This window comes from Mobula hypostoma, chromosome 22, assembly GCF_963921235.1.
Source record: "Mobula hypostoma chromosome 22, sMobHyp1.1, whole genome shotgun sequence".
NCBI lineage: Eukaryota > Metazoa > Chordata > Chondrichthyes > Myliobatiformes > Myliobatidae > Mobula > Mobula hypostoma.
This window is the reverse complement of record NC_086118.1, coordinates 9904413-9920172: the sequence shown is the minus strand read 5'-3', so window position 1 is coordinate 9920172 and position 15760 is coordinate 9904413. Positions and strand designations below refer to the sequence as shown.

The 15760-nt window shown below is 38.9% G+C and overlaps 1 protein-coding gene across 3 annotated transcripts in view; it reads right to left on the bottom strand.

Moving 5' to 3' along the window:
* The window catches only part of cacna1g (calcium channel, voltage-dependent, T type, alpha 1G subunit), a 363171-nt gene that overhangs the window by 26977 nt on the left and 320434 nt on the right, over nucleotides 1–15760 (bottom strand). For 2 of the 3 annotated variants that reach the window (XM_063074200.1, XM_063074201.1), the window contains exons 33-34: nucleotides 7821–7955; nucleotides 1281–1464 (exon numbers count right to left, since the gene is read on the bottom strand). In XM_063074200.1, coding sequence (XP_062930270.1) covers nucleotides 1281–1464; nucleotides 7821–7955 — 319 coding nt within the window. The remainder of the gene's footprint in view (nucleotides 1–1280; nucleotides 1465–7820; nucleotides 7956–15760) is intronic. The other variant, XM_063074202.1, reaches the window with a different exon arrangement.

Below are 15760 nucleotides of genomic sequence, written 5' to 3'. Positions count from 1 at the left end.
ATTAACTATGTTAGTCAGCTTTCACACCAGGCAACTTATTTCCAAGTCTTTTACCAATGAAAATTTACCAGACTACCACCGCAAGACAATCTTCAAGCTTTTCCTTCTAAATAAATGTGGGATCCTTGCTACAAATTTCACTGTAAAGAGAAAGATTCCACAATTCGCTGTCTAGTGAATAACCAGTTAATTTTTTTTTAGTGGTGTTGCTATGGAATGAACATTGTTGAATTAGCCAGTAAAACTATTCTTTTCTACTTGGACTGCACTTTCTCTGTAACTCTAAAACTAAATTCTGCATTATTTTTCTGCTTTTCTTTTGTACTGCCTTGATCTATTTCTATTTTGAAATGATCTGTATAAAAACATGCAAAACAAATTTTTCACTATATCTTCTTCTATATATAGTAATAAACCAATTACCAATATTGTTTGGATACCCACCTGCAAGAATTTAACTCAGTTTAAAAGATTCATTCAAAAAAACAGTATCTACAAAAGAATCTCTGTTCTGCACTGTACTGCAGTGTCTTGTACGCTGTCAGAGCAGCATGCATGCTTGCGCCCATAGGAGGGTCTTACTGATGCAGAGGGAAAGAATTATAGATTGGGTTAATTTAAGACGTTTAAAGGATTTGTAAGTAGAATGAGATTAAACTAGAAGTTGAGTTAAATGCTGCAAAATAATTGTAAGATCCGAACAATTTTTATGTAGGAAAATTCAGCACATGTAAACTATCCAACAGGTTTTTATAGAAAACTGAACCAGGGCGGATTGGAACCTAATCAAATAGTTCAGTTGCCATCACAGTGAGCGCAATATTTATGGTAGGGGCTTAGATGGGCTAAGTTGGCGGCAACTCCCCTGTATTCATTTTTTTTCTCTGACAGATGTTGGGAAACTCTTGGAAGTATTAATATTGTGTTCAGTCAACTATTTCTGTGAGAGGTGCCACAAAGCACGTCAATAGAACCTGTGTTGTAATGCAGAATATTGAGCACTTATTAGCTATGCTGAAATTACAACAGTGAAGATGCCTGAGAAACTATAACTTAGCACACACTATCATTACAGGCTGGAAAACGACAAATTTAATATGATTCCCTCCCCTTTCACCAACAGTTGCTATCATAATGGAATTTGACTTTTTGATTGGGTCATATTAACTGGATTAGAATTTTAACTTGGATCCTCCTGTGCAGGTTACTATATGAGTTGTCCAAACTACAGTATTGGCTGATCTTTAAAACTTTCATTCAACACCATGGATGAGACATACCTGACTGTGACTTGGGATTGTTCTCTGATCCCTGCAGACCTTCAATTGGAGCAGGGTTGACAGGCTGGAACATGTAGCTATCATTGGGCAGCGAGTGTGTGCGGCCAACAAAAGGTTTCCTCACAGTGAGAAGGTTCTTCTCTTGGATCCCCTTCTTAACCTCATGTTCTTGAACCTGCTCAGCCTGCAGGGGAGAAAAGAAGCTGTCAGATTCATGGGGCACAGGAAACAAAGACATTTGAAGGAAGCTGAGCTGCAGGTAATGTAGAACACAATCATGCATAAGGTCATCAATGCAACAAAACAACCTACAGTAACAGCAACAGAGACACAATGAAAAGACAAAGTTCAAAACATTTGAACAGAAATGTTCAATTATTTAGGCGTAAGACAAATGGATCACACTGAATCGCAACAGACACAGTGTTTTATAATAGTCGGCAATCTGCACAATACACAAACCATGACAATGCCAATTCTATCAGTTATCTGCTTCATGCAACATCACAACTTCTTTGCATATGTCAATATTCCTCATTATGGAATACAACATCTTCAAATAAATCATCAGAAGCCATTTTTCCAGGAATCCATTTAAGTCACTAACACAAACTAATTAGCTGTTCTACACATTAGGAAATGTAAGCTTGATGTCAAAGGAGAATCAGTTAAAATCACAGATCTAAAAAATATGGGCAAAATTTTATCTTGTTTTTGATACTACACCTAATGTTTAGTTCTACCAAAGCCAAATAAGGTTGCTCTATTATTGTTTAATACTTCCATCCAAGCTGAATCTCTATCCCGGCCTGTGCTGTTTCTTACTTTTTAATTAGTGATATTTTAAGTAAAATCTGAAACTGCACAAGGTAAAGGGGAGATCAAAGACAGAAATAGGCTTAAATCTGGTCTATTAGCTTAGAAGAAATAAAATTTTAACCTCAGTTCAACATATCCTACATGTACATAATAGCCCTATCTAGAAATGACTGAGACAGAGTTGGGAGATTCAATAAGCTGGAGGCTCAGAATCATGAGACCAAAGCCATTTTGGAGATGTTCAAGTAAACCATCAGTAGAATGGCTGATTCTGGCATTATCCAGAATGACTGGGTGGGGATAGCTTAAAAACTATTTTTCTATAGATATTCAAAACTTGAAATTCAGCTAGTTAAATTTTTTGTCATTGTTTAGATAATGTTTCCTCATTTGCCTAATGTATTGGTAGCTGCCAGCTTACCTTATCAGATAAAATAAACTTATTTGCTGTATGTAATAGATATACTGTATTTTTCTATTTGTAAGACCGTAATACTTTGCTCTCCCTCTCTTTCACCATTATTAAACATTGTTATTTCAATCTATGTTTTAGATATCACTACTACCTCTATATTTTGGATATAATCTCTATTCTTTCTTTCTCTCTGTTGGAAAGGTGTATCTTGTGTTAGCGCTAAGGTTCCAAATGACTTCAAAGATGAAGTCACATGCCCTTTCCATGTGGACACTGCTCTCATTAGAGTTACCCATACATCCCCTGGACTGTAAATTTCGGAAGCTGTCCTGCTTCAATCCATAGGAACTTATTCAGGGACATGTTTTGCAACATATTATCTGAATGAACAATTTTGGCATTCTCTGGAGTTAACTCACTTCTGTCCTCAACATAAGCTAAACTTCTGGGGGATAGTTCCACAAACAACATATATTTTTCCCCATCGGATCCACTTAGCTGTCCCTCTTTGAAGGGGGCAGAGATTGGCTACCTGACTGACATCACTCCAGCCTGACCGCATCTTCTACAGACCACTCTAGGTACTCCTTCCCTGTAACAAGACCTCCTGTCACAACACTAAAACTCAGAGAAGAACACACTCGGGAGGATGGCTGAGAATGTCTTAGAGTAAGAGAGAGGGCATTAACCTTGGCAGTCTTTTTAAAAAAATTTTCTTCTCACTTATCAGCCCAGGTTGAGAAGCTCAAACCTCAAATCAACTCAATAGCAGATATTAAGAACAAAGCGTTCTTTGTCTTGACAACCCAAATTTGGAGTAAACAATGCAAAAATTCTAAATACTTGCAACAATTTCATTGTCCTTTTTGTTGAAATGATCCCACTGTAGTGTATCTGTGCCACAGGATTATCAGGGAGAATTGCATCTACGAATGGGGAATAGTTTTTCATTTTAAACAACCTGTTAGTTCATGAAAATCAGCTTCCGGTATCAACATTGCCCATTAAACACATGCTTTTGCATGAGGCATGATAGGAATAGTATCCATTGTCATTGGTACCAGCTGGAACATAGCACAACTAAATTTCTGTTTCACTCTGCCACAGGAGACAGTCAATGATGAAATGACACCGACAGAAGCACATCCAGCAGGGACAAACAAACGATCCAGAAATGTTGGCTTGAGAAAAAGAATTTATTGCGCAACAGATGAAAGCATTAGTCTACACATTAGCCTGAAAATGTCAAGTGCTTTGGCAAGGAGAGGAGCAGATGGGTTTATATATAAATCAGGGCCAGAAATACTCTTCCTTTGTGCATTTCCCATCAAATGGAATGCATAATATCACAGAATTCATTTGATATCCACAGATCATTCACTGTGCTGTTTTGACTCCAGTTTGAAAAGTCCAAAGTCAGGTTAAATGTTATAGCATGCAATCCTACCCTCCATTCTGTTCTTGTAGTAATGGAACATTACACAATGTACTTTTGGCACAATTGTATCTATGAGTGCAGGACCTTGCTAGACTGACACGATTTCAGTGTTTGGTACAGGAATCAATTGCTTTAACTTTGTTTATTTTTGTCACCTATCAGATGGACAATTTGGAGCTATAACCTTAGAATATATAAAGATTATTTCTCTAAAATCATATGTTTTTTTGGAATGAATATTATTTGTCATGTGTAAGGACTTTATCAGCAGGTATTGAACGGCAGGAGAAGAAAATTCTTCACCCAGGACTTGAGTGAGATTAGCTCATCTCAACAAGGGCACTTATGGCTATTGTATCAATACTCTGGCTGCTCAAATACATGGTGTTCAATGAGTATTTCCTGGAGCTTTGAGTGATCATTGAATGAAGATGAGTTGGGCTTGTCATCAGATGTCCTGATGACATCTCCCCAAGACTTGTGGCTGTAGCTCATGCAGTCATTTGAGTGAGTTGAGGAAGAACAAATAGCATGTGAGAGACCATTAAGCACAAAGTCATTGCCTCAACAGAAGAGTAGTATGAAAAACCTGGGATTATTTTTCTTTCATATGGGATCTGAGGCCGTTGTTGGTGGACAATTGTCAGAACAGCTTAAATGTCAGTAAAAGTGTTTTAGAAGAAGTGAGGCCTGACCAACAATTTCTTGGCAAGGACTGTTCTGTTACACTGTGAAAGAAGAGATGTCTGTCACATCATGTATCTCATACTACTTTATTACATTATGTGTGTAACTATATGCAGTGTGTCCTCAAGGTCTCCTTTCAACCTGTTCACATTTAACCTTTCAGCAACTATACCTGCTCTAACATCACTAAGACTGCTAATAAAATGTTGATTCAAAATGTTCTCAAATCTGATGGGAAAGAGTATCTCTGAGGATTAAAGATATCAATATTTACAATCAGCTTTGAAAAGAAGTCTTCTCATTGCTATGAAACTACTTAAACTGCACAGGCTCCCAAGCAAATCATGGGCCTTATATACCTCTTTATAACCGCTCTATGAATTCCTGTTTGATAAGCCTTCATTTGTTAATTTTTTTTGCACTAAAAATCATTTCTCTTCCTTTTCTACCATTTCCAGAAGAGTGAGCTAATACTTAAAAACAAATCTTTTATTTTTCTCACCCTAGAATCCTTTTACAATCTTTCCAGCACATTAATTCCCCTCCATCCCCTCATGACGGGCAGCTTCTGATTTCCAAATGCAATTGTGCAATGACTATCTACAGTAGTTATAGAGAGCAGTCTAAATTTATTTCGAATACACACTACAAATAGCTTCACTTATTAGTTCTCTACCAATAACGTAGGGACACCTAAGCATTTACTGTTCCCTTCTATTTCTCATTTACATGTTATCATGGTAGTCCCTCTACAAACACATCAGTTTCCACATACACAGAGATGACAACCAGCTGTATTTCACCATGGTCTCTTTTAAAATCTACTCTTGTCTTTAGACCATGAGGTGGCTTAACCAATAGTATTACAGTGCAGAAATTGTCACTAAAATGTCTATTTACTACTGCATCATTCTTTCTTGCAATTACCTGAGCTTGAAACAGTATTTCTATAAAGATGGTCTTAAATGTTACTTGGTGATGACCTTCAGATTATATATAACATTAAGGCCATCTATTTCCATTCCATAACATCACTCAATACAACTCCTACCTCATTTCATCCAATGCTAAATCCAAGATCCATGACTTTATTACCTTGGACACACCTATAACAAAACATTACTGGATAGTTTTCCTTATTTCATTCTTTGTAAACATGAGCTGCATCCATAATTCTGCTACCTGTACCCTAACTTGAAGAGTCCTGTTTCTGCAAAAACATGTGTTGCTTAACATACTAACAACCCTTCCTACTTGCAACCAACTTGAGCCCTACAACTTTCAGAGACATCCCGCCTCTCGAATTCAGTTCTCTTGAGCTGCCAAACTTAAACTGCCACACTGATTGCAACCTTATTTCAACCTGCAGGACTTACCCTGCAGTTTGAGAGGGAGAAGTCACACAGGCATACCAGTATTACAGTGTACATTAAGGGGAATTACAGAAGAATGAAAGAGAAGTTGCCTAAAATTGATTGGAAGGAGACACTAGCTGGGATGATGGCAGAACAGGAACGGTTGGAGTTTATGGGGGCAGAATAGATGCATCCCAAAGATGTAGGTATTAGTAATGATGCTTCAAGAGCCATTAGAATTCAGAATGGTTCCAGAGGAATGGAAAATTTCAGCTGTCACACCATTCTTTAAGAAGGGAGGAAGGCAGAAGAAAGGAAATTATAGGCTAGTTAGCCTGACTTCAGTGGTTGGGAAGATGTTAGAATCCATCATTCAGGCACAGGTTTCAGGGTACTTGGAGGTGCATGATAAAGTAGGGCAAAGTCAGCATGGGAAAATCTGGCCTGACAAATCTATTGGAATTCTTTGAAGAAATAACAGGCAAGATAGACAAACGTGAAACAGTGAATGTTGTTGGGATTTTCATGTAACAAGGTACCACATGAGGCTGCTTGCAAGATATGTAAGCCCATGGTATTACAAGATACTAGTATGGAAAGAAGATTGACTGACAGAATAAAGGGTGCCTATTCTGGTTGGCTGACAGTGACTAGAGGCGTTCCACATGGATCAGTATTGGAATCATTTCCTTTTACATTATATATCAACAATCTGGATGACAGAATTGATGGCTTTGTGGCCAATTTTGCAAATGATATAAAGATATGTGGAGGGGAAGGTTGTGTTGAGGAAGCAGGGAGTCTGCAGAAGGACTTAGACAAATTGGGAGAATGGGTAAGGAAGTAGCAAGTGAATACAGTGTTGGGAAGTGTGTGGTCTTATGTTTACCAGTGAGTCCTGTAAGGTCTGGAAACCTCTCGCAAAATTGTTATTATTCCTCTCCTTTGAAGTTTCTCAACCTATCTTCAACCAAGTTTTTGATTATCTGTTATCATATCATGACTTGTTGTTGGATGTCAAATTTAATATGTTAACACTTTTATGAGATGTTACACTGTGTTAAAGATCCAAGGTATTGTTGTTCATCCCACATGCAATAAATACTCAGTACAATTAATCAACCAAATGTGAGAGCTCAAATTGTTATACTAGTAGACTGACTTGTACATGAAATATCTAAGCTTGTAGACAGCAGAGATAAAAGATCAGCAATGTCAGCATTCAGGCAGTGCTTGAGGAAGCTCTCACACTGGCAGGTAAATTAACTAGTGATAATAGATAAACTTTTAACAGTTGCATCTCCATTGCATAACTTAACAGGTGCACTGGATGTCTAGAGTGCTCTATCATAGTTATCTGAAAGCCATTCTAATGAGGAGAGTCTAACAGATAACTATCATCAGAAGTAAGACACCAAAAAAAAATTGAATTGCATTCCTTTCTTGATACAGAGATCGGAGACTGTGTATACTTAGCTTCCTTTGAGCAGTCTTTCCTACTACTAACAGTGATTGCAGAATTTGGAATTAACTTATCAGAACTGCAGCACAATTAGACCTCGATCTGGTGATTTCATGTAGAAATTTACAAAAAAGGTGATGGTGGTTAATCACAAGTTGTGCCCCATGTGTTTAAGGAGATGCTTTCAGACCTCCTGGGAATAATGACTCATCACTTCAGTTCCTAGAATCACAAAGAGGTGGAGGTTGTGCAAGTTTTGATGTTGTCCAGTCCTTAGGAATGTTACTTTAACTACACAACATTAATTAAGTGGTAGAGTATTTCGAGCCCTGGTATAAGCAGAATACTGGTGTGGAATATGTACATTGCTTTCCAGTGTATTTAGTAAGAATACGTTTGCATCATCGGGCAAAGAGTCATCTGTCAGTGCTAACGACCACGATTTCTCAGACTGAATATCAGACGTCAGAGAAACAGCCTCCATCTCAGCTAGAGGGATCTAAACAGGGAGAGATGACCAGTTGTGAGAAACTAGGATAACAGATCACAAATGGACTTTACACCTCAATAGACTGCACACTCACTTACCAGAGGTGAGCACAACCAGCTTGTGTGCACTTAGCACTTGTGACCTAAACTGATTTGCTCTCCCTCTTTTATACAGCTCACTACAGCTGCAGTACATCCAGTATCACTTCCCCTCCTCCCAATTTCCTCTCCCTCCACATGCTCTCTTGGGACTGCTGACTCACACTGCAGTAGTTGCACGTATGACAGCAGGTCCAGATTTCTCAGTCTTCATTATTTACTCAGCCCTGTGCAACTCCGTGGGTTCAAGGGGCCATTATTACTGATGTGTTCATTAGTACTATCAATGGGACTGTTCTGACTTAGTTGTCTGCAACTCATTTAGGTAATTCATAGGTTTAATTTAATTGTGCGATGAAACCATTTTCTTTTGCTGCTCTTTCAGTGAGGAACTTTACTTTATTTCTCTTTGTTTTCCCTACTTGCAAAATCTAGAGCCAGAGATTTCTACATTTCTTGAGGTGAGTTAGATCACCCCTATCAGTAGGACGACAATAGCCTGGAGTATCATAAACAATTCTCTTGTTATTTGGAAGATAAATGGTTCTGAGGGAGGTTGGTATGGAGGAGGGGGTTGGGAAGGGTTTAGCTGGGGAGAACATAACAGATACAATAGGGAGAAATAAAGGAGCATTTTGGATAACGATAAGGAAAGTGAACTGGTAAAGTCAGAATTTCATAATAGAAGCGATTCAAAAAACAAGGTAAATTCAAGGGGGCGGGGAATGTCGACTCAGACCATGAGAGGCCTGCGTCGGGCATTTTCATGCCTTACAAGGTGCAGATTGGAAGTCTGTGTGGGGCGCCACTCCTTGCACAGACTAGAGCAATGTGTGATTAAGTGCCTTGCTCAAGGGCACAAACACGCTGCCACAGCTGAGGCTCAAACTAGCAACCTTGAGATAACTAGATGAACACCTTAACCACTTGGCCATGTGCCCAACACTTCAAAATTCAAGGAAAAATGGTAAAATGGTAAAAGGGCAAATATATGAGTATTGTGTTTGGAAGTCTGAGACAACTGTAACAAAATAGATTAACTAACAACTTAAACAACTAATTTTTATGTAATAGCTATTGGAGAGGTTTCTGCCTCCTGACCAAGCTTGTGAATTAAATATCCCAGGGCACGTGATGTTTAGAAAGGGCATACAATATAGAAAAGAAGTAGTTAAACAGCTGTCATCATAAAAGGTGATTGTAGTGGATCCGGAGGAACAGGAAGTGGAATGAATATGTATGGTGATAAGAGATGCCCAAGGGCAAAGAATATTGGTTGGAATAGTTATAAGCCCCCGAAGCAGCAATATAATTGGAAATTGGGCAGAGAATTAATCAAGGAATAAGAAAAGCTTCTTACAAGAGTAATGTAATAATTATGGAGGACTTTAATCTTCATTCAAATTGGGAAAATCAATTTGTAAATAGTAATTTGGAGAAAGGTTATGTAAGATTTATTTTTTTATAATTCTTTAGAACAATAAGATTTATTTATTACTCAGATAACACAAAACAAGTAATGGAATCAACTAGGGAACACACTAGTAGAACTCATTTGTGACATAAGGCAATGTTAACAAGTTATTTCACGGTAAGAAATCCTCCAAGGAAAATTGACTGCAACATTATCGAATTTTGTCTGCAGTTCAGGAGACACACCATTAGTCAGAAGCTGAAGCTTCAATAAACCAATTATATATATTGTCAAGTTATACTAGTAAATTAAGATTATAAAGTTTGCCACGATAAACAATTGCAGTTACAGAAATATTTAAAAAATTATCGAAGGTACATTCCACTAAAAAAAATCCAAGAAAGATGTGATTTGTTTGTATCTAATTCAGAGGATAAGAATAGTAATATGGTGGAATAGAGGAGCACTTTTAGTAATAGACTAAGACAACCGCGCTGCTCCAAAGCGCACGATCTGAGGTCATTCTTACCCTCAGCCTAATGGCTCAAAAGTGTATCAATCTATAGCTGGGGAAGCAATGACCCCTCCTGTAAGAATGTTATTGACCTCTGTTTACTAGAGGTCTGTTTACTACACCCTGCTATTGTGGGCACCCTGTGCAATACTACTATCACTTCTTATCTGGATGGTGTGAATGTGCACCCATCACTGTATAATATTATGGTATTTTTACACTACTATTTTATCAGTGTTAACTTGTAAATCTTGTAATCTTTGACTTGTAAATCTTGTACATCTTATCTTAAAGGTTTTTTTAATTCTTTCTTACTTCTCTTCTGATGTTTGTATATCTGTGCACTTGTAATGCTACTGTGATACTGTAATTTCCTTTGGGATTAATAAAGTATCTATCTATCCAATAGTTTAAAGAGACTCATAACATTGCCATAACAGTCAGTGACAGATTAGAGAAAGCTGTAGGAAGCAGCAAAGGAAGATCAAAAATATGTAATCTAAAATATATGAAATTCACAACGATGTAAAAAGGAAGAGAGGAAGAGAGGAAGAGAAATAATTTAGAAAGAGATAAGTACACAAATTATGACAAGGAATAAAGAGATGGCTGAAGCTCTTTCCAATAATTTTGTATCAATCTTCACTGCAAAAGAAATAACAAGTATAATCACAAGGAAGAATTTTGTGCCCCTTCACTTTTGAGAAATTACTGAAGGGCAGTTAAAGAGCAACAAAAGCTCCGGGTCTGATGGGCCTACTTACTTCCATATTACAATACAGAAGTCCTAAGGTTTCATGCCGGCTCCAAATAGAGGAAAGCCATTTCCATTCTCCTTATTTCCCTGTAGGCCTTGAACACATTCTCTCACATTCTTATCAATTCCCCTTTCGTTATTTTGCCAATTATCTACACTACTGGGTAGTTTACAGTGGCCAGCAACCTACCAGTACATCTTCAGGCTGTGGGAAGAAATTGGTTCACCCAGAAGAAACCCATGCAGTCACAATGAATCTGCCTCTCAATTCCACAGGAAATGGCCACATAGATGGTATACATCTAATAATGTTGAAAATTTCTCTGATTCTGAGTCATTCACAGAAAATTGTAAAATAGAATATGTAATAATTTGAGGAAGGAGAGGATAGGTTGAAAATCTTTTCTTCAGCATAATGCTGGAATGCATCACAAAGGATAAAAGCTACTGTGTGGTAACTGGAATCTCCGGAGCAGAAGGCCCCGAAGTCCTCGGCTTTGCGCGTTTCAGCGGCCGGGGCGAGGTCGAAGGCGCTCGGCAGGGGATGGCGCTTGGAAGGTTGTATCGGAGAGGCTGGTCAGAAGCTTGAAGTTTTTGGACGAATGGACTCAGTGTCGGCTGTGGTCGGCTGCTTCCAAGGCATTGGCAAGTTGATGGTGCCTGGAGGTTTATGGCAGGGAGTTTCTCCCTTATGCTGCCTGCTATCAGGGACTTGGGATTCGATCGACTCGGGGACTTTTGAGACTTTATTTACCGTGCCCATGGTTTGTTCTTCATCAAATTATGGTATTGCTTTGCACTGCTGTAACTATATGTTATAATTATGTGGTTCTATCAGTGTTAGTCTTTGGTTTGTCCTGTTTCCTGTGATATCACTCCGGAGAAACATTGTATCATTTCTTAATGCATGTATGCATTTCTAAGTGACAATAAAAGAGGACTGAGTGTTCTCATAATCTAATAGAACTGGAAACTCAGAAAAATAGAACATGATAAGGCTGCGTCAACATAGTTCAATGTAGGGAATAGTGTCTGACAAATCTAAACAAAATTTTTGCTGATATAATTGGCAGGGTAAACAAGGAGAGACCAGTGGATGTAATACATCTGGATTTTCAGATGAAATTTGATGAGAAACACATAAGGGCTTACCGGGCAACATATTAGTATGAATAAATCATTAACTAAAGGACAGAAAACGTGGTTACTTTCAGGATAGTAAACTATTATCAATTGGGTGTCAAGGGATCAGTACTGATCCACAACTACTCAGTAATGAAATAGATGAAAAGGAAGAAAACAATATGATGTGAAACAGAGATACAATATATGGAAAGTAGACTGTGAGAACGTGGTGGAGAATATGCAAAATGATAGCAACAGGTTTTGCCAATGGGCAAGAAGGTCATCGTATATTTTATAGGATGTGGATGCTACTGGATAGGTGGGCATTCATTATCCATCCCTAATTGCCTGCAACTTGGGAGTCTGATTGGCCATTTCAGAGGACAATCAAGAATCAACCACATCAGTGGCTCTAGAAATATAAATAAGTCAGAGTAATTAAGGAGGACAACTTTCCCCTATTGATAGTAACTTTCTATTTCACATTTAATGAGTTACATGTTTGAATTCCTGAAATGCAGAATTTGAACTCATCTACTTTGAACAATGGCTCAAATTTATACTGGAAATGGGAGAACTATTTCTAAAACTATAGGGTAGAATGAACAGTGAAAGAAATGTGAAGATTCCTGTTGATCTGGTGTTCCCGCCCAAAATTGCTCCCTATGGCCCCGCTTGCTGAGTTACCCAATTTGGGGCCTGAATTCTCACTGAACCTCCACTAGTGATGTAGCTCGAGGCTTACTGGCCTGAATGGGGAGAATCTGCCTTCAAAGTACCCCGAGGGCTGGCAAAGCTAGGGTCACATTTTGATAGGTATAAGAACAGAGACAGATTTTTAATAGTTTTTTGATGCAATTGATAAAAACTTTTAAAATAAATTAAAATACATGAACAGAAATTGTGAATGAACAAATAAATGAGGGATATACATTAACTTTTGTTGGGGCAGATCTTTTCCTTACAATGCTCAAATGTGGAGCTCACTGTGCTTCAGGCAGCTGAATTTCACCTGTTCTGAATGCAATTGCCTCCAATAGCCAACAAGATCATTTTAAGTGGTGAGAAATTAGTAAATGCTGATGTATATCGGGTTCAATGAGCTTACATTAAGCTGGTGGGGAGATTTGCGAGGGCTACTGAGGTGACTTTAAACTAGAATGGTTGGAGGGTGGGAATCAAATTAAAGAGACCAGGAGAGAGGAGGTTAGTTCACAACAGGGGGATGGGAACAAGTGCAGAGAGACAGAGGGGTGTAAAATGAGGGTAGAAGCAAAAAGTAGTAAGGTGAAAAGTAAAAGTGGCAGGCCGGCAAATCCAGGGCAAAACTCAAAAAGGGCCACTTTTCAACATAATTGTATAAGGGCTAAGAGAGTTGTAAAAGCGAGTCTGAAGGCTTTGTGTGTCAATGCAAGGAGCATTCGTAACAAGGTGGATGAATTAAAAGTGCAGATTGTTATTAATGAATATGACATAGTTGGAATCACAGAGATATGGCTCCAGGGTGACCAGGGATGGGAGCTCAACATTCAGGGATATTCAATATTCAGGAGGGATAGACATGAAAGAAAAGGAGGTGGGGTAGCATTGCTGGTTAGAGAGGAGATTAATGCAATAGAAAGGAAGGATATTAGCCGGGAGGATGTGGAATCGATATGGGTAGAACTGCATAACACTAAGGGGCAGAACACGCTGGTGGGATTTGTGTACAGGCCACCTAACAGTAGTAGTGAGGTTGGGGATGGTATTAAACAGGAAATTAGAAATGTGTGCAATAAAGGAACAGCAGTTATAATGGGTGACTTCAATCTACATATAGATTGGGTGAACCAAATTGGTAAGGGTGCTGGGGAAGAGGATTTCTTGGAATGTATGCGGGATGGTTTTTTGAACCAACATGTCGAGGAACCAAGTAGACAGCAAGCTATTCTAGACTGGGTATTGAGCAATGAGGAAGGGTTAATTAGCAATCTTGTCATGAGAGGCCCCTTGGGTAATAGTGACCATAATATGGTGGAATTCTTTATTAAGATGGAGAGTGACATAGTTAATTCAGAAACAAAGTTTCTGAACTTAAAGAAGAGTAACTTTGAAGGTATGAGATGTGAATTAGCTAAGATAGACTGGCAAATGACACTTAAAGGGTTGGCGGTGGATATGCATTGGCAAGCATTTAAAGATCACATGGATGAACTACAACAATTGTTCATCCCAGATTGGCAAAGGAATATATCAAGGAAGGTAGCGCACCCATGGCTGACAAGGGAAATTAATTCCAATTAATATCAATTCCAAAGAAGAAGCATACAAATTAGCCAGAAAAAGTGGCTCACCTGAGGACTGGGAGAAATTCAGAGTCCAGCAGAGGTGGACAAAGGGCTTAATTAGGAAGGGGAAAAAAGATTATGAGAGAAAACAGGCAGGGAACATAAAAACTGACTGTAAAAGCTTTTATAGATATGTGAAAAGAAAAAGATTGGTTAAGACAAATGTAGGCCCCCTACAGACAGAAACAGGTGAATTGATTATGGGGAGCAAGGACATGGCAGACTAATTGAATAACTACTTTGGTTTTGTCTTCACTAAGGAGGACATAAATAATCGTCTGGAAATAGTAGGGGACAGAGGGTCCAGTGAGATGGAGGAACTGAGGGAAATACGTGTTAGTAGGGAAGTGGTGTTAGGTAAATTGAAGGGATTAAAGGCAGATAAATCCCCAGGGCCAGATGGTCTGCATCCCAGAGTGCTTAAGGAAGTAGCCCAAGAAATAGTGGATGCATTAGTGATAATTTTTCAAAACTCTTTAGATTCTGGACTAGTTCCTGAGGATTGGAGTGTGGCTAATGTAACCCCACTTTTTAAAAAGGAGGGAGAGAGAAACCGGGGAATTATAGACCGGTTAGTCTGACATCGGTGGTGGGGAAAATGCTAGAGTCAGTTATCAAAGATGTGATAACAGCACATTTGGAAAGCGGTGAAATCATCGGACAAAGTCATCATGGATTTGTGAAAGGAAAATCATGTCTGACGAATCTCATAGAATTTTTTGAGGATGTAACTAGTAGAGTGGATAGGGGAGAACCAGTGGATGTGGTATATTTGGATTTTCAAAAGGCTTTTGACAAGGTCCCGCACAGGAGATTAGTGTGCAAACTTAAAGCACACGGTATTGGGGGTAAGGTATTGATGTGGATAGAGAATTGGTTGGCAGACAGGAAGCAAAGAGTGGGAATAAACGGGACCTTTTCAGAATGGCAGGCAGTGACTAGTGGGATACCGCAAGGCTCAGTGCTGGGACCCCAGTTGTTTACAATATATATTAATAACTTAGATGAGGGAATTAAATGCAGCATCTCCAAGTTTGCGGATGACATGAAGCTGGGCGGCAGTGTTAGCTGTGAGGAGGATGCTAAGAGGATGCAGGATGACTTGGATAGGTTAGGTGAGTGGACAAATTCATGGCAGATGCAATTTAATGTGGATAAATGTGAGGTTATCCACTTTGGTGGCAAAAACAGGAAAACAGATTATTATCTGAATGGTGGCCGATTAGGAAAAGGGGAGGTGCAACGAGACCTGGGTGTCATTATACACCAGTCATTGAAAGTGGGCATGCAGGTACAGCAGGCGGTGAAAAAGGCGAATGGTATGCTGGCATTCATAGCAAGAGGATTCGGGTACAGGAGCAGGGAGGTACTACTGCAGTTGTACAAGGCCTTGGTGAGACCACACCTGGAGTATTGTGTGCAGATTTAGTCCCCTAATCTGAGGAAAGACATCCTTGCCATAGAGGGAGTACAAAGAAGGTTCACCAGATTGATTCTTGGGATGGGAGGACTTTCATATGATGAAAGACTGGATGAACTAGGCTTATACTCGTTGGAATTTAGAAGATTGAGGGGGGAT